The 17,969-nt window shown below is 57.4% G+C and overlaps 1 protein-coding gene across 5 annotated transcripts in view; it reads right to left on the bottom strand.

Moving 5' to 3' along the window:
* FMNL3 (formin like 3) overlaps nucleotides 1–17,969 on the bottom strand; it is a 52,305-nt gene that overhangs the window by 2,306 nt on the left and 32,030 nt on the right. For 2 of the 5 annotated variants that reach the window (XM_045184141.2, XM_024575645.3), the window contains exons 3-24: nucleotides 17,221–17,301; nucleotides 16,874–16,950; nucleotides 13,667–13,750; nucleotides 10,954–11,106; nucleotides 9,639–9,747; nucleotides 9,390–9,466; nucleotides 8,960–9,053; nucleotides 7,785–7,859; nucleotides 6,689–6,799; nucleotides 6,251–6,400; nucleotides 5,774–5,875; nucleotides 4,513–4,792; nucleotides 3,981–4,049; nucleotides 3,767–3,891; nucleotides 3,358–3,560; nucleotides 2,388–2,622; nucleotides 2,169–2,237; nucleotides 1,962–2,042; nucleotides 1,726–1,855; nucleotides 904–1,064; nucleotides 496–597; nucleotides 76–168 (exon numbers count right to left, since the gene is read on the bottom strand). In XM_045184141.2, coding sequence (XP_045040076.2) covers nucleotides 76–168; nucleotides 496–597; nucleotides 904–1,064; nucleotides 1,726–1,855; nucleotides 1,962–2,042; nucleotides 2,169–2,237; nucleotides 2,388–2,622; nucleotides 3,358–3,560; nucleotides 3,767–3,891; nucleotides 3,981–4,049; nucleotides 4,513–4,792; nucleotides 5,774–5,875; nucleotides 6,251–6,400; nucleotides 6,689–6,799; nucleotides 7,785–7,859; nucleotides 8,960–9,053; nucleotides 9,390–9,466; nucleotides 9,639–9,747; nucleotides 10,954–11,106; nucleotides 13,667–13,750; nucleotides 16,874–16,950; nucleotides 17,221–17,301 — 2,661 coding nt within the window. The remainder of the gene's footprint in view (nucleotides 1–75; nucleotides 169–495; nucleotides 598–903; nucleotides 1,065–1,725; nucleotides 1,856–1,961; nucleotides 2,043–2,168; nucleotides 2,238–2,387; nucleotides 2,623–3,357; nucleotides 3,561–3,766; nucleotides 3,892–3,980; nucleotides 4,050–4,512; nucleotides 4,793–5,773; nucleotides 5,876–6,250; nucleotides 6,401–6,688; nucleotides 6,800–7,784; nucleotides 7,860–8,959; nucleotides 9,054–9,389; nucleotides 9,467–9,638; nucleotides 9,748–10,953; nucleotides 11,107–13,666; nucleotides 13,751–16,873; nucleotides 16,951–17,220; nucleotides 17,302–17,969) is intronic. The other 3 variants (XM_045184143.2, XM_024575646.3, XM_045184142.2) reach the window with 2 other exon arrangements.

Below are 17,969 nucleotides of genomic sequence, written 5' to 3'. Positions count from 1 at the left end.
TACCTCCTCTCTGTTTGCTCCGCCCCCTCCTAATCCTTCCCCAGTTTCCTTCAGGGCCGCTCTGGTCCCACCCACCTTGGCATCCAGTTTCTTGGCTTCCTGAGCCAGCTGCTTCTCCCGCATTACCTCCTCCTGCTTCTTGCGGGCTTCGTTCTCTTGTTCTGCTTCCTAAGAACCATGGGATGGGGTTGTGAGGCTCACACAAGCTGTGCGAGGAGGGGCCGATGCTGAGGGTGGGGAGCGGGTGGCAGTGGGACCAGCATCCCCAGGTGGCCACCCTCTGGAGGGGCACTTCCTGCCCCAAACAATGACAGGAAGGGCCTGGGCCCCCACCCTGCCCACCAGTTCACAGCTAAGGCCTGTGGCCAGCTTCCATAGCTCCCTCCCAGGACTCAGAGGAGGAGATGGGAAAAGCCCAGACATGAAGCCCAGCCCTCTGTCCATCAATTAGTTTTCTCTCAGCCTTTTTTCTTTAAAAGCCTCTCTCCTGCTCACCTTGTAAGAACGAATGAATCGGACAAACACTGGGAAGAATACAGAAGGAGGTGTGGTCTTGGGACTCTCACCGAAGTAGCGCACCACTGCATTGTAGGCCTCCTGGGGAGCGAGGGCGAAAGGGGTCAGCCTGGTGGAGAAGGAAAAGCCAGGCTCCCCACAAGGGACAGGAGGCCCACAGCAGCACCCAGCCCCTACTGGCTGGAAAAGAACCAGGCTCCCACTCTTCCCTAGAGCATGCTCCCAGAGGCAGCCCCTGTGCACCCTCATACCCACTTTCCCCAACATTTAGCCAGCCAGCCAGCACTTGATAAAAGTTCTTTGATCCAAGAACCCAAAGTACACCCACCTAGAGGGGCACAGCACCTTAACCCTGGTTGCTCTGGTCAGCCTCTACCCCGCGCTCACCTCAGCCGTCTTGGCGTCGCGCTGGAGCTTGTCCAGTTTGCCCTCATTGGTGCTGAGGAAGTTCCGGAGGACGCTGTTGTCATGGATACTGCACTCCCTCCGAATCAGCTCCATGCCCCGGCCCAGCTCCTTCACATCTAGCAGCACATTCTCCAGGGACACTGTGGTTGCCAGAGCCCTGGCTGAGGCCTGCCCAGGGCCTGACATGCCCACCTCCAAGACCAGGGCCACAGCAAACCCTGGCCCTCCCCCTCAGCATGGGCTCATTCAGGTTCTCTGGCTTCCTGAGCCACCCAGGTGGACACTGAGGGACACACCAGGCTAGCCAGGGTCTCTCAGGGGCGAGGCGAAAGAATGGAGGCTGGGAATTCATGACCTCAAAGAGGAAAGTAGCAAAGGAAGGCAAGCCAGAGAGACTGCTGGTCTCCAACCCGGCCTGCCCAGTTTTCATGAGTGGGGCGGAAAGAGCAGCTCCCTTCCGTCTGAGGGGCTTTATGGTCTTTCTAAGCACTTCCCATACATCACAGAGAAACGCAGTCTCAGTCTCAGCCCAGCCTGCAGGAGTCAGGTGGAGAGCCACTGCGGCCTCCCTCTGCCGCCTCCCTCTGCCTGCTCCCACCCACCCAGGTGAGAGGGGCTTCTCTAGGTCTGGTGCCTGCAGGAAGGCTCTCTCTGGGTGGCCCCTGCCCATGGCCCCAGCGGAAAGCTTTGAAGTGGTCAGAAAACAGACAACAAAATCCAGAAACAAAGAGACCCAAGTGTCCCGCCTCCTCAGAGCTTCCTGGGATTGTCCTGAGCCGAACAAGGGGGCAGGCCCCTCACCTGCTGCAGCCTTCTCCACAAAGTGCAGCTCGTGCCAGAAGTTGGCCAGGTCTGGGTATTTCTCCTTCACCGTCAAGGCGATAAAATGCAGCAGTGTCATCTTCCTGTCAGTGGACTTGGTGTCCAGCAGCTAAGGGGGGGGCGGGGGCGGGGAGCAATGGGAGAGCACTGAACACGCTGGCCCCACGGCTGCCGACCCTCAGGGGTCCCGGCCCCCGGTTGCCCCACCATCTTACCAGATCCAGGCTCTGGAGCTTGAAGCCATACACAGCCCCCCGCTTGCTGCTGTTCATGTAGTTCCCCAGTGCAAGGATGATCTGTCCAAAAAATGTGGGGGAGGGGTCAGGCTGAGCCCCGAGGGCTCCTTCCTCTTCTTTGTATGGGCCCGGGTCCCACCCAGGACCCAGGAGCCATCAGCACCCCTATCCACAACGTCTCCCCACCTCTAGCATCTGCTTCAGCTTCTGTGAGGACTTGACGGAGGCGGAGGCTGCAATGATGGCATTGAGTTGCTGGAAGGCAAGATGAAGAGCTGAGCAACCCCAGGCCAGGAGAGGGCAAAGCCAGCGAGGGGCTGGGAGGACTGGCAGGGCCAGGGAGGTGACTAGAGGTGGACGGTGGAGAGGGAGCGGCAGGTGACTGTGACTGACAGGGGGCCCTACCGGCGTAAGCATCTGCAGGTTGTCCTGGAAGTTGCCCAGGAAGGCCATGCCAGCCATTCGCTGGGTCAGCCGTTCCACCTTGCTGAAGAGCAGCATGAAGCGGTCCTCAGCCGCCAGCTCCTCCAAGGGCTGCCGCTCCCGCTCGTATTGCCGCAGCAGCTTCACTTCGGCCTCTGTGGGCAGGAAGCGCATCAGGCACTCCACGAAGTCCACAGGTAGTGTCTGTAGGTCGTACCTGTGTAGGAGGGAGGAACTCCTTCAGGTCTGGCATCTGCCCACATTATCTATCATCCCTTTACTCTCCAGCTCCTAGGAGGGCTGAGGGTGAGGTCTGTGAGTAGGACAGAGCCAGAGGCAGAGGACCACCCTAGGGGAACACTCCACGCCCTGCTTGAAAACTCTTCAATGTCTCCCTCTGCTCTAAGGGAGAAGTCTTAACACTGAGCATGGCCTAGGAGGCCCCGCCTGCAAGACTTCTGCTTACCTTCCTACCCTGTCTCTCCTACTCCCCTCCTTACACAAAGGCTGTAGCCTTTTTCAGTACCCAAGGCACCATGCTTCTCCCTCCAGGACGTGAACTGGATTTTATATACTTCCTTCAGGTCGTAGGTGAGACATCACCTCCTCTGGGAAGTCTTCCCTGATGACCCACTTAGCTACCTGGCCCTCCCTGTTCTCCCAAAGCTGCCTGTATCTCCACCACCTTGGTGGTCATCACCCAGCGTTACCGGACAGTTCCCGCTAGACTGGGAGTTCCCTGGGTGCAGGTCTGGGACGAATCCCCAGCATCTCACACGATGCCCAGCATACAGCACGGATGCAGTAAGTTCTGGCCAACCCAGTGATGAATGACTAAGGGGTGTGAGGCAGTTCTGCCATTGCCCGGGAATGCAGGCAGGGCCAGGATCTGAGGTGGAGAGCTGGGTTTCCACCTGGCTGGGGGCCAGGGCCCGGTCGGTGGGAGCCTCACGTGTGGATGGCTCTGCAGATCTCCTCAGCTGAGCGGCCAGCCTTGCGTAGAGTGATGGCCAGGTTCTTGGCGCGATTGGCTTCCAACAGGGTCACCTTGCTGGCAGCCTTTTGTGCTGTCTTGTTCTTAGAGCAGATGAGGTCAAGGGCAGGGCCCTGAGCTTTCGTCTTAAACAGTTCTTCGAACTTGTCCAGGTCCAAGTCCTGGCAGGAGTTGACGAGAGAAAAGTGCTGTGGCCTCTCACGACCAGAGCAGCCGCGGCCGTGGCTGCAGTCCCAGCAGCATCAGCTCAGCTCTGGGTCATGGGGGGCTGAGTTGGAGGGCTTTTCCGAGGCCAGGAGACCTGGCCAGGAGGGAAACCTGGTCCCCAGCCTCCACCTTCCCCCCTCAGGGCCCCAGGTCCCGCTACCTCCAGGATCTTCTCGTCATCAAGTTCGCTGAAGACAGTGCCACTGATCTGGTTGGGTTTCAGTGCTGTCCAGTTGAAGACCGGTAGCCGGAACTTGGTCTTGATAGGCTTCTTGATGCGAATGGCTGATTTGGAAGGAGGGTCAGTGAGGCAGGGGCCAACAACACACTCCCTTGGACCTGCTAGCTCTGCCCAGATCCCTGGGGACACTCACCTGACAGGCCTACTGTCAACACCACAGAGGGAGCAGCACCAGGGAGAGGTGGGGCTGGGGGACACTTGTCTGAGGGAAGAAGAATTGCACAGTGGCCCAGGGGCCGAGAGGCTTTTCAGAGGTCCCCTCCCCTCTGCCTGCCCACCTGGCCTTAAAGACTCTCAGGGAAGGAAGCTGCCTGAATTCCTGGCCCCAGTGGCTCCCAGGGGTCCTAACTCCAAGGTGGGCAGGCCTTGGCAGTGTCTGACCCATCTCTCTGGCTTTGATCTAAGCCCTCCCCTTGGCTGTCTTCAGAGGAACCAGGAGAAGCAGCTTTATGCTCCTTAAAACAGGTCCATGTCCACCCTTAGACACCCCTCCCTAGTAACTTGAGCTTCCCTCAGATTCTAGACCACCCCCTCAGCCCTCTCCTGCCTGCCTTTACATCCTTCCAGCCATGTCCCCAGCTTCTCCCTGAGGAAGGCATTGCTGACTGGGGTTCTGGTCTGCCTCACAATGAGACTGCCCCTCCAGCTCCCAGCATCCTGCTTACCTGGTAAAGGGGGAGGTGGAGGGGGCAGGGGAGGAGCGGGCGGAGGAGGCAGAGGGACAGTCTCCTCAGGAGGTGGGGCTGGAGCCAGGAGGTCCAGGTCGGAGGCTGGCAGTCCTGTGCTCAGCTCCACAGGGCCCACGCGGGCCAGGGCCTCACTGCCCACCGACTCCAAGTCCCGGGCATTGGGCTCCAAGTGGCATCGGCGCTGGAAAGCCTCCTCCTTCTCCTTGATGAGCCGCCGCAGGGTGTGCACCTGGTGGCTCGTGTTCTCGTAAGTCTCCTGGTGGGCAGGTACGCCATTCAGAAAAGAGGGCTGAAGGCACAGTGGTCACTGCCCCCGAGTGAGACTCCCTGTCCAGGGGTCTCCCAGTTAGGGTCTCTGGGAGGGTGCCCAGCAGCAGCACAAGAAGCCCAGGTGGGGACCAGGGGAAGCTAGTGGGGAGCACAAGAGTCCTGCTGGGTCCCTCCTCTCCACTCCAGCCTTAGTCTCACTGGTCCCTCAAGGTCCAGGTAGAAGGTGCCCCTATGTAACTCTTCCTGACCCACCGCCAGCCTGCTACGCAGCTGTCAGCCCTCTGTGCTGGGCACTGCTCTCATTTCTTTTGGCCTGGGTACTCGTTCAGTCGGGCGCCCCCTACAGACAAAATCCTGCCTCAGCCATCTCTGCAGCCTCCGTGCTCCCAGTGTAGCACTGCCGACTCCTAGCAGGGGCTCGGCAGGTATACCCCAAGCTCAGCAGAGCCAGCACAACTGTATTCCTCTGGAAGGAATGTAGGCTGGGGCGTGATTCATTTTCTAACTAACAAAAAGTTAGCTGAGGGGACAGAGAATACACTGAAAGATGAGGAGCCCCTGCTCTCCTGGTTTAGGAGACTTGGTGGATATCCTAGTAACAGCCAGGCTTCCCTGCGCCTGCTCATGACGCAGGGCCTCAGGCCACACTGAGGGTGCGGGGGCGGGAGGGGGGGAAGCGGCAAGGATGGGCTGGCAGGGGCAGCCCTGGACGCGGAGGTGCCCGCGGGTGCCATGTGTGATCCTGCCTCTTCTGTGCATGTCTGGCCCACTCTGGCTTCGGCTTCCCTCTCCAACCAAAAAATGGGGTGAAATCATCAGCCCACCCTCATCTGAGTGCCTCAAGGTCATGAATCAAGATCTGAATTTTCAAGGACTCGACACGACTCAGGAAAGAAAAACAAAGATCCCTGGCCCTGGCGCCAGCAGCAGCCAGGGGTCAGGGCTTGCCTCCCCCACTGCTTGGTACCTTGATGCTCTCTAGTTCCTTATCCCGCTGCAGCAGCTGCTTCTCCAGCTCCGCCACACGCATCATGTTCTCGTTCTCTAGGTCCAGAAGCTTCTCTGTGAGCTGCAGGATGGGAAGGGCAGATCCAGGGCTGGCCCTAAAGCCTTGGCTTTACTCGGTACAGCCTGAACCCCAGTCAGGACCTGGGCCCTACAGGCAGCTTGGCCTGGTGGCTTCCCTATATCATTTTGTGGGCCCAGGGGTCTCAAGCCAGAAGCCACGTCACGCGTCACGCGTGGTCTCGGAGGTCGGTGTATGTTCTGATTTCTGGATGATCCAGTGCCTCGGCCTGAGCGTGCTTTAGAGCCCCGGGGGTGCCTGAGGCTTCCCTGGGCTCAATCTGGAGGCAAGTGGGTCAGCTCAGAGTTCCTGGAACTCAGATGTCCCCACGCCCTCCCCCTACAACGGTGGCTCTGGCAGCAGAGGAAGACTACCTACATGGGACACATGCTCCTCCAGCTCCTCCACCTTCTCCAGGGCCACGTTCTTGGTCTCAGCATCTTCCAACAAACCCCCCACGTCAAACACGTTCTCCAGGTATGCCTGGATCTGCACCTGCAGCTTCTCGCTTTCTGTGTGCCTTGACTTCTGGGGAGAGCAGAGGTAGTAGTAGTTGGGGAGCCTCCCGAGAAAGACTTGGCCCTCGTCACCCTCCATGGCCGCTTCCTAGAGTCTCAGACCCAGGGAGTCCCTGCTGCCGGCCATGCCAGATTCTCACCCCGTGGAGCAGCCTGCCTGGAGCACCCATGCCAGAAAAGACAGATGGGGTTCCAGGGGCGGCCATGACTAGGCTCTCATAAAGGAAAAACCCTTTGTCACATGGCTAAGCTGGTCCTTTGCCCCAAAGCTCCTCACCCTGTGAGGACTCAAGCTCACCTGCAGGAACTCCTCCAGCCCCAGCTTAGTGAACTCATACTGCAGGTGGACCCGGAAGTTCATATCCTCCACCGAGTGCACCACAATGTTGATAAACTGCATGCAGGCCACCTGTGGAAGAGGCGCCCCGATGGACAGACAGGAAGGGCAGGAGAGACCAAGAGACAGGGAGGGTGGGGGGCAGTTAAGAGCCAGCATCCTCAGGTGCAAAATCAAAAGTAATGAATGAAAAAGTTACCTCTTTCTGGGAGCAAAAGAGAATTTTAACTTTAAAGATATCAAACTTAAGCCCTGCCTGGTGTAGCTCAGTGGATTGAGTGCAGGCTATGAACCAAAGGGTTGCCGGCCAGGTCCCCGGCAGGGGGCACACGAGAGGCAAGCACACACTGATGTTTCTTTCCCTCTCTCTCCTTCTCTTCTCCTCTCTCTCAAATGAAATAAATAAAATCTTTAAAAAATAAGATATCAAACTTAATACTCAGTGTATTAAGATAGGTAAATTACATGGGAAATAGATGTAAATAAAGCTACTGCTTTGATTTCCTCCGCATATCAGCACGTACTTTTTTTTTTAAGATTTTATTTATTTATTTTTAGAGAAAGAGTGGGAGAGAAACATCAATGTGTGGTTGCTTCTCACATGCCCCATACTGGGGACCCGGCCCGCAACCCAGGCATGTACCCTGACTGGGAATCAAGCCAGTAACCCTTTGGTTTGCAGGTCAGCACTCAATCCACTGAGCCACACCAGCCAGGGCAGCAGGTACTTCTTAAGACACCCCTACTTAGCTGAAGACCCGATACTGAAGGGTAGAGATGCTGGAGGAAGAGTCTGGGAGAGGGAAAGCAGCTCAGACAGGACCCAAACCAGGGACAGAAAGGTCACCAAAATGGGGAAGAAGGCAGACTGAGGACACCCGAATGACATTGTCTTGCAGATTCTAAATGCTCACTGGAGTGGGCAAATGGACAAGGACCATTCTCTCTCGGCAGAGAGAACTATTCTGTGCCCCACACGGAATATCGCAACCTGCCTCCAGCCTGGGCCCCGCGCTCAGGGAGCACGCCACCCTCTGGGCCCAGGCCGGTTCCTCACCATGAAGTCGATGTTGCTGTCCTCATTCCGGAAGTACTCCATCAGCTTCTCAAAGCGGTGCATCTCCTTGCACACCTGAACAAGCAAACCTCTCAGTGAAAGGACCTGTCCCAGGCAGTGCCCAAGCCCCTGATCCCTGGTTCCCAGGCACACCATGGCCAAGGGACTGATTCAGACCAAGTTTAACCACAGCTCCCTCTATGCAATAGACCATTCGGGAAACAATAGAAGACAGCCTGGGACCTAGCATCTGCCCTGGTTCCCTGGTCCCCCACCAAGTTGCTGAGGGAGCTCGATACAGCCTGTGCCTTAGTTTGAGCTTTAGGTGCCTCTGGCAGGTGAGCCAAGGAGAAACAGAGGTTCGCTGTGGCCCCGTTACTCAGGAAGGAGGGGCAAGGAGGGAGGCTGGAGACTCTGGCTGAGGCGGGGGCTGAGGTCCTCGTGGGGATGCAGGGTGGAGGCCAGGGGGCAGGAAAGCCCCTGTGCTGACAGGGGTCCCAAGACTCCTCTGAGCTCTGGCTTCAAGGAGGAAGAGCCATTTCCTGACCTGAACAATGGATGCTAGGGAAGCCGTCTACAGAGGAGAAGGAAGGGGTGGGACCCCTTCCAGCAGCTGCAGCTGGATGTCGAGGAATCCTATGTTCAAGCACATGGGGGTTTCACAGCCAGGCCCAGAACTGGGAAAATTCCAAGTACAAGCCCCCTTTCCCCTCACTAATAACAGCCCCCAGCCCAAGAGGATCCTTGTTTGCCTTCTTTTCCCACTGCAAAGGCATCTGCCTTGGGCTCTACCAGTGGGGTTGCCTCAGAACCACCTGGGGAGCCTGTTAAAGCACAGATACCCAGGCCTCCCTGGAGTCTGCTCACTTAACAAGCTCTTCAGGCATTCTGATGCACGCCCAGGCTAGGACTACTGCACTAGAGACTTCAGCTATCTGAGGAAATCCTTAGCTGGCCAATCAAGAATGTTCCTGGCACACAATCTGGTAAGACTGAAGTTCTGGTTTTGTTGGAAGTGGGGGAGGGTGGTGGCAGGCTACTTAGGTAAGCACCAGGATGTTAAAATCATTGGGATGTGTAAGACTGCAGGAAAGGGTGCCTGCCTACCTTGCTCCCACCTCCTCCCTGCCAGACACACACACACACACACACACACACACATGCAGGAGACTGACCTCTTTGAAATTATCAAAGGCAGCAAGAATGATTTCATGACCTCCCCGCACCAAACACACAGCTGCTAGGAGCTCCAAGACAAGGGCTTTGGTCCTAAAGGACAAAGAAGGAAGGTTAACACCCTGGCCCCCGACCATGGCCACCACATCGCTAGTGTGCACAAAGGGGTGAGTCCTTTCACAGCATGGAGACATGGAGACGCCTCAGTGGGGAGGGGTGAGCCTGCGCTTAGGAAAGAAGGCCGGAGAAGGCAGGCTTGCTTCCTCACTAAGCTGTGCAGACCAGAAGGAAACCAGGAACACTGCTTCTGCTCCAGCAGAACCAGGGCACCACCCCCAGCCACAGGACCCCACGGCCCCCTGGCCGGTGGAGCCCAGACCTCCAGAGTCCTAGGCCGGGTGGGGAAGAAAGGGGAGGGAAGCAGCTCACCTTGGGTTCTTGTTGTTGAGACTGAGTGCAATCTCGTTGACAGCATGGGGGTGGGACATGACCAGGTTGAATCCATACTGTAGCGAGGGGAAAAGACAGGAGGGAGACCTTGATTGGGGGAAGGCAGATGCTTGACTCCTTGACGGTAGGCCCACCAGCAAACCTCTTCTAAAACTGGTGTCCTCCTAGAGCTCCTGGCTGGGCAGCGGAGGCAGAGAGGCCGAGGACCGGGGCTGGTGTGCCCCTTACCTGATAGTTCATGATGGCTCTGAGACAAAGGATGCAGACGTGGACGTCATCCTTCTGGCTCACCAGGCGGGAGTTCTTCAGGGCCCTGCGCCCAGGTAGAGTGCTATACCTGCGGGAGAGGGGGCTGCTGGTGAAGGGTCTAGGAGTGCTCACCATCATCCAGACAGCAGGCTGCCCCTTGGCGGCAGCAGAAAAGGGGGAAAGAGGACCTTGCACCACCAGCCCAGAGAAAGAGCGGGTGGGGGCAGGGCACTCAGCTGTTTCACCCCCTGGAGGAGGCCTTTGTCAGTCACTACCCAGGATCCCGGCTCTAGAATCAGTGCCCAAACCATCCTAAGCCCAGAGGTCCTCCTAAATACAACAGGTGTGTAGGCCTTCCTAATCCTTGAGATGGGTCCAAGGAGATGTCCATTTGAGCCTTTCCTCTTCTTCCTCCTTCCGGTGGCTGTATCTTCCACACACTCCCTGGGGTAGGAGCACTTGGCTCCCATCCCACTTCTGTGTCCCAGAAAAGGCAGCACAGACCCCAAAGGCTTCCGGAGCGCCAGGGGCTGCATCTGACTGCGCCCCCCTCCAAGCAATGTTTGATGGAAGAAAGAGGAAGCACAGATGGCATCTGCTTATGCAGGACTGGAAGGATGAGCAGTGTCAGAGGGCGAAACCCAAGGGAGACCAGGAGAAAAGTGTGATCGTGAAAGAGAGACCACGGAGAGGGCCACAGGGCCCGAAGGGAAGCCGCCCCAGGTGGGAGGGGCTCAGAGGTCCATCGACCTGCCCCCGGGCAGGACGGCTCCTAAGTTACTGCAGACGAATGAACACCTTGCAGCCTTGCAGAGAAAAGGCCTAAAGGCAGGAGTGAAGGGAAGGAAGGCGAGCAGTGGGCAGGCTGGTGGGAGCTGGGCGCCGAGCACCTCATGGGGCAGAGTGCAGAGCCAAAGGGAAGCAAACAGGAGGGCGGAGCTGGATTGCCCGGTGAAGCTGAGGGAGCTGGGTGAGGACAAGCCCTGCCTGAGAGACTGGGAGGAATGGCAGAGTGAGAATGAGGAATGGAGGGGCCCCAGAGAGGGGGTGAGGAAGGGGAGAGCTGGAACCCCAGGTGGGGTGGGCACAGCTGAGGGCAATGTACTTACCCAGGATAGATTGCTGGGCAGAGTCAAGGAGACAGAGAGGACAGACCAGAGACAGACTGGCAGGCAGAAGGCAAGAGAGCTGAGCCTGGAAGCAAGAGTGGAGGGCGGAGCGTGAGCACTCACCGCTGTTACCCAGGACCTGGACAGGGCTGGGGGGCAGGCGGGCAGAGCGTGAGCACACATACCGGAGCACAGACTGGCGCGCAGAGCGAGCGAGGCTGTTGGTGAAGGGGGCTGACAGGGCGCTGGGTGGCTGCAGGTCCTCGATGGACCTGCTCCAGGACCGGAGCTTGTCAAAGGCACCATCGTCGCCACTCTCCAGACCCTCAAAGTCAAACCTGGAGCAGGGAGGACACACATGCGCACACACAGGAGCAGTTCAGTGCCGAGACCGCCGGCAAGCCCACCCCGCTCTGTAGACTTCTAGGGCAACAACAAGCAAGGGCAGTCAGAGGAGAAAGTGGAACTGGGCAACAGAGACCCAACCGTGGATGGGAGCGCCAGCAACACAGGTGCAGGGCGGAGCGGCACAGGAAGCGCCGGCAGTGCGTCTGAGGAGACAGGAATGCTGTGGGGGCCGGTGGCTGCCCACTGGCCAGGCGACTCAGGAGTGACATCCCCCTGGGCCCAAAGGGACGTGGGGAACTGGAATCTTTCTGCACTCTCAGGCACAGAAGACACATCTCACGGAAGCCGTGGCTCCGCACGTGGAATCTGCCCCAGGGACAACACACCAGCTGCAGGTCTTGCTAGTTGGCAGATGGCAGCGGCCAAAGGAGCCTGTGAATGCCCTGAGGGAACCCAGCTGGTTCTGGGTTGGAGTCACGAGGGCAGGCCTGAACGGAAGAATGCAGGGGTCCCGACAAGCCCAGAGAGGGACAGCCTTCCACAGCCAGGAGATCACGGTCCTATACTATCACTGCTCTGAATGACTGGGCTTTCTGGTACAGAAGTTCCTTGGGCCTGAGCTTCCCTGGGGGAAGGAACCACACGGGTTGGGGACAGGTGTCCTTAGTCTGTCCCCACAGGAGCTGGGATGGTTTCTGTTTGTCACTTCCTGCTTCTGGGACCAGATATTTCAGCAGCTGGGGAATATGGCCAGTGCAAGGAGGACAATTCGAGATGACAAAGCCACAGAGCCCCCTCCCTTCCTATCCTCACAATGGGGTATGTGCCCTCTGAGAAGCCAGCCCGCTCCTCTTTCCCGTCCTTTCCCCCTGCAGGTGGCTCAGGACTGAGCGAGCATCTCCAGCGGGCTCTTCCCACAGAGAGCCTTCTGCTTGGACACGCACCGCCCAAGGGTCAAAGACACAGAGGCTGAGGCTTTCCGAAGTAGGAAGCGACGCCTGCAGATGCATGAACGTTCCAGTGGAGGCAGGAGCAGGCTCAGTCCTGCAGGTCCGGAGGTGTTTGGTGGGGCTCACGCGGACGGGTCTCGCTCACAGGGAAGAGGCTTCTCTCCATCACTAACAGTATTCCCAGCACTGGCACCAGCAGTTCACAGAAAGCGCCCTCCCACACACGCCGCTTTCCTCACCCACACAGACACACACTCTCTCCTCCACCCCACCCCCATGCCTGCCCCAAATCTGTCTTTTAGAAAGAGTCAGAGGCACCGCCGTGGACACGACAGCCCTGAAGTCCTGGTGTATTTAAGTTTAGAGCAGCTGGAATTTGTTTGCTTTTCAAACAAGATAGGCTTATTTGGAAAAGTGATCTACGTCTTTTTACTTTAGAAGTTCTGAATTTTTTTTTAAAAGTCACTTCAGCAAATGTTTTTCATTTCTTTCTATAAAAAGAGCGGTTTTTAAAGGGACAGGAGGATCGTGAGGCAGGACTTCTGCAGGGACGGGAATGGGGCGCGGGTGGCCCGTGGTCTTAACATGGAATGACCTAGGAAAGGTGACAGAGGCCAAACCTGGGAGGGGCATTAGTTCAAAACCGAAGGAGAGGAGACTGAAGGCCTGCTGGACAGAGGACAGCAGCCAGAGAGGATGTGGGACTCTCAGGGCTAAAACCGGGGAAAGCCGCAGGCAGAGTGGGCCAGCCGGCCAGGCACCCTGGGGCTGCCCTAAGGCTCGCGTGTAAGCCTGAATGTGTTGCCCTGTGGTAGACGGTAGCTATCAGCCCTCGCTCAGGATATTCAGGTAATTACAGGAGGGAACACCACCTTGAATATTAACAATGGACAATAAGGTGGCTGCCAGAGGACAGACTTATGTTCTGAATACCGCAAAGTGCTTCACACATATTATCATCTAGTCCTTAGAATCCTGGACTGTGGGTCCCCTCTGATATAAGAGGACAGACACTTGCCTGAGGTCAGACAGACGGTAAATGACAGAGACCCACACCCGGCTCTGTCTGACTTGAAAGCCCCTCATTCCTCCCACTGCCCCGCACCGCCTTCTCATCTGAGTTAATTCGCTTCTGGCTGCCTCCAAGCTCCCAGCCTGCTTGAAAAAGCCTCCTGATGCTTCATGTTCAGTCTAGGCCAAAGGTCATGCTCACAGCTCCTGGAGTGACCTGGAGTAACCCTCACACAACTGGAGACCCAAAGGAGCTTCTTGAAGACGCCTGCTTTCCACCTCACCAGGGCATCTCTCCCAGAGGCCAGGACATTTCCATGGACTGCCCCCAGCCTGGAGTCTGGACCCTCTGGGTTCCAATTCTGAGCTCCCTTTCCACATCTCTCTCCTCCCGCCCCCCAAATGTACCTTCTGCTCCAGTCGCCTCACATTCTTCACTCGGCTGCCTCTCAGCTCCTGCCTTCTAGCCTGGGATTCCCCATTCCCACCTTCCCTACTGCAATCTCACCTCCCCCCTTAAATCAGAATGGGCCTGGGTCCTCTGTCCTCCCCCACTGGTCCCCCACCCCAGTCCCAGGGTGGTACTCACATGACGGAACATTGGGCAAAGGACAGGTAATCCACCAGCACATCCAGGCCTTTGTTTTCATCATTCAGAAACTCCCGCACCCACCTGCAAATAAAGAAAACATAGTGGAGGGATCTGCTGAAGTGGGGGGAGGGGGAGGAGGGAGAGGGAACTCTGACCCAACAACACCCTCCGGGATTCCCCAAAACTCAGCACCAGGCCAGGAATATTCTGATCAAAACCCATGGCAGACCCACCTTTGGCCATGTCGCCGGCCTAGACCTCCCCTAGGCCAGGAAACCAGGGAGGGGGCAGGCCCAGGCTTTCTAATACCACACCAGCCAAATGAGCTTTCAGGAGGCCCCTTCTGAGCCAGGACCCCAGCTCAACCACTTTTTCTGCCCCTAGTGTCTAGCATGAGGCTGGGCACACTGTCTGTGCATGAAATTTCTTAGAGGCACTGGGGGATTATCAAGAGCCTTTGCTGCGGCCCCTGTGCAGGGCTGATAGAGACCAGCAGGTCCCCAACTGGACCCAAGTCCCAGTCAAAAGACCAGCAGAAAGGGTCAGAGAAAGACTGGAACAGAGGCATACTAATGAGCCCAGGGGTTCTCCACCAAGTTCAAGGAAAGGTATTTTAGGAAGTAGTGTGCAAAGAGGGATCTGTGGGAATTCTGTGTTTGGCAGAACAGGCAAAGGATGGGGATCAGTCAGAAACTCAAGTAACTCCAGAATGGCTTTGACCACTCAGCCAGACTGAGGAGCTGGCCCCCGTGGCCAGGGAGGCAGGAGGGTAGACAGCAAGCCGCCCAGAGACAACAGCAGACCGGGGCAGTCCCAGTGCTCTGTCTTCAGGCCCTTGGGGCTCCGACACCTCTGAAAGGGCAGTGAAGAGCGTGCCCTGTTATAGGGAGCCTGTTACAGGACAGGTTTGGTCCAGGGCAGAGGGACATGACACTGTCGAGGTGAAACCCTGACTGTCCTTCAGGCACTGTTCCCTCCGAGTGTCTTGAGGTCTGTAACGGCCAGCTGTGCCCAACAGTCCCGCAGAGGCACTTCTCCCCCACAGCTGGAAACCAGCGCCATGTTTGCCAGCCACACCCTAGGCTACAGAGAGAGGCTGGGCTGGAGCACCGAGCCGCCTGAGATCTGGCAGCGGGCTCTGGCTGAGGCTGACTGACACCGGAGCTGCCTGAAGTTAGCTTCCTCTCTGGGGGCCCGACGGGCCTCCCGCTTCCTGTCTGTCTGCTCTCCAGCTCCCCACCCCCTTCTCATTTCCTGTCTGAGTCTACACTGCTATTTTCAGGATCTTGACACTTTGAGGAGAGGTTAAAGGGCACTTAGGCAAGGCCGAGAAACCAATACAAAGCAGGGAGAGGAGGAGCTGCAGGGGTGCTGGAATCCCACTTCCTAACTCACCCCGCTCCAGGGTCTGAGTTCCCACTGGGCTGCCCCTGCCCACCCAGCTCCCACTGGCCCTGGCCCATCAGGCTGTGGCCAAAGCAGGATCTTTCTCTCCCTCCCTTCCCCTGAGCTCCCATCGCCCAGGAGCACCTACACCAAAGCCGGGCAGCCTGACAAAGTCTCCCCAGCAATCTTGGGAGGATTCTGGCACTCCTGCACAACTCCACCAGGAGAAGCCCCAGTCCAGATGACAGGAGCCCCTAAAGTGCCAGACACTAAGCTGTTCCCTGGGGACCAGACCCAGGTCCAGAACTCTTAGTTGTATGTCGGCCGCCAAGAGGCCCCAGGCCTGGGAACCACACTGCTCCATCCCCGCTTCCGGGCCAGTGGCCAGAGGGGCAGGCACCAGGTAGAAGGGGAGGACAGAAGGGGCTGTTGCACACTGCTCTGTGGCCCTCTGGAGAAAGGCAGACCCCATCGTCACACAACAAGACTGAATAAGGAAGACAGGAGGGCCTGAGAGGGAGGGACGGCAGGAGGGAGGGCAAGGCCCCGTGGAGGAGTGCAGCGTGGTGGCTGGAGCTCCGAGCTCCGTCTGTTTCACCCGTGGCCTCACATGCAGGGCAGCCGAGGAGGCTCTGCCAGTTTTCCTGCTCTGAGGAGTTACCGAATAAAGGTGGAGGCTTTGTTACGTTTCCTAGTGGGTCGGCTTTCAATATCTGGTTCACAGATGAGGTATGGAAGCCAAATCTGGCTACTGAGCACAGCTACCAAGGCCAGGAACTGTCCCTTTCCTGTTCTCTCCTGTGTCATTTCCTCTGGGGCTGCTGCAGCAGCTGGCTACATACAGGTAGCCTCTACAAGGGCCCTGGGCCAGCTCAGCCTGGGCGCGGAGGGGGAGACCAATGATGTCATTTGGCTCTTCTCTCAGGAAGCCCAGGACCCTGGGGCTGGCACCAGCCCAGGGACCCCCGCCCCCACCCCCAGCTAGATTTGTCACTCTTCTAAGTTCTCGACTCTTGTGCCAGGCCCCCTGGTCAGAACTGTAGCCCTGCCTGCTGTTGTCTACCAGGTGTCCCTCATTGTCCTTCGTGCACTCGCTCCCTCGCTCCCTCTCCCTCTTCCTACCTCCCTCCCTCCAGCTTTCACAGTATATACCCTGGCTAGTTATGGTTTTCTAAAACTGAGACCACTGCCATCGTTCATGGCACCTCACACAGTAGCCCTCTGCCTGTGCAGCAAGCGCTGGTTCCCCGTCAGGGACAGAGAAAAGGACTCGCACAGATCCCAGGGGCCCTGTCGGTGGGTTAGCGGGGCCAGGGGCCATCAATACAGAAGCCATTCAATTCCTGGTCCCCGCTGCCTCAGATCTTCTCTGCTGGTACCTCAAGAAACTTCTGCTCTTTTTAAGGTAGTCTTAAAATCAAGCAAACAATCTTCTGGGCACAAAATAGTCTGGGAACTAGGTCTCGGCTACCCAATGCAACGTGCTTCCCCATCCCCAGCCTTCTCTGGGCCGTCCTTGGCCCAGCCCCAGGCCACAGGCAGACTCCAGTCTCAGCTGCTATGGGAATATCTTCCACTCAAAGCCACAAGCTGAGGACCCCAGGAGAGGCCCCAAGCTTGCCAGCAGCATCCAGCCAGCAGCTGTCAGAGGGGAGAAAAGCCAGAAAGGAATAGTCTGAAGGTCGGGGGAACTAAAGCCACTCAAGGGGCAACTCTGCCACCCCCCGCCACAGGGGGATAAACAGACAGACTATCCCCAGAGGACACCAGACCCCGAGTGACCAGGCAAAGAGGCTCTGAGGGCCAAATCCGACTCACCCGATGTGGTTGGTGCGGAGCGAGATCTCCAGCTCCCTCAGCACTTTGGTTGACTCCTGCACTCTCCTCCTGAACTTCTGTAAACATGGGGTTTTCAGTCACTGATCAATCGAACTTCACAGTACAAAGGAAAGGGGCAGAAGAGCAAAGGGAAGGGACACAAGAGGGCAGTTATAGGCCTTCCCTCTGTCATCAGCCAGCTGCTCTGGGCCCATGGCCTCCAAACCCAGAAACACAACTCCCACTGCTCAGAAGCATGAGACCCACCCCGCGTCAAACAGTTTGCCCCCCAACCCCACAGGACTATGAAGGGCAGTAAGATGGGGCCTCCCTGCCTTGTACTTCACCTTCCGAGTTACACTGGGGTCCAAGAAGCTCTGGAGTTTCTGGATGTAAGTGTGGGGAGGGTTTTTCACCTGGAATCGTTCCTGTAAGGGAGACACGTGTGTGCGCGCAGACACCCAAACCCCGAGGAGAGTGCTGAGGACGCAGATCACTCACCACGCACCGTGAGGGCCTCCTCCTACGGTTGTCACCTGGGTTGTCACCTGGCTCTTAATGTCGCCCGAGCCCCCGAGCCCCAAACCGTGAGTTCCCTTTCTTGACTTATCCTCGGGTGCTTACCCTCTGTTGCCATCTTCCCCAACTCCAATCTGCACTCCCTGAGCCTAGATGTTTCTATGTCAAATTCTTTTAAGACCCTGCTGCTTGCTGAAAAGAAGCGCAGATCACGGAGCTCTGAACAGCACCCAGCATGTAGATCCAATTGACAAAGGTTGTTCACTGCCTGGCCGACTGATAGATGGGGGTGGGGAGGCCAAGGGGAGGAGAGCTGGCCTTATGGAGTCCCACTTTCTCAGCTCTGAACCCAGAAGTTGGGATTAGCCTGGTTCTGGATGTTAACAAAGTTAAGGGCTTACAAACACACTTCCTACTCCTTGCCAGGACTCAGGCCCCCAAAATGCAAATCGACCTCAATGCTGAAGCCCACTTTCAGCAAAGTCACCCAGGGCCTCCTTCCACACTGGGCGTGGGGTCCCACCCCTCCCATTTTGGCCCAGCCCCCTCATCTGGCCCGAGGGGAATCTCAGGGAAA

The sequence above is a fragment of the Desmodus rotundus genome, chromosome 3 (genome assembly GCF_022682495.2).
Source record: "Desmodus rotundus isolate HL8 chromosome 3, HLdesRot8A.1, whole genome shotgun sequence".
Taxonomy (NCBI): domain Eukaryota; kingdom Metazoa; phylum Chordata; class Mammalia; order Chiroptera; family Phyllostomidae; genus Desmodus; species Desmodus rotundus.
The sequence above is the reverse complement of the archived record's forward strand: the minus strand, read 5'-3'. Positions and strand labels throughout refer to the sequence as shown.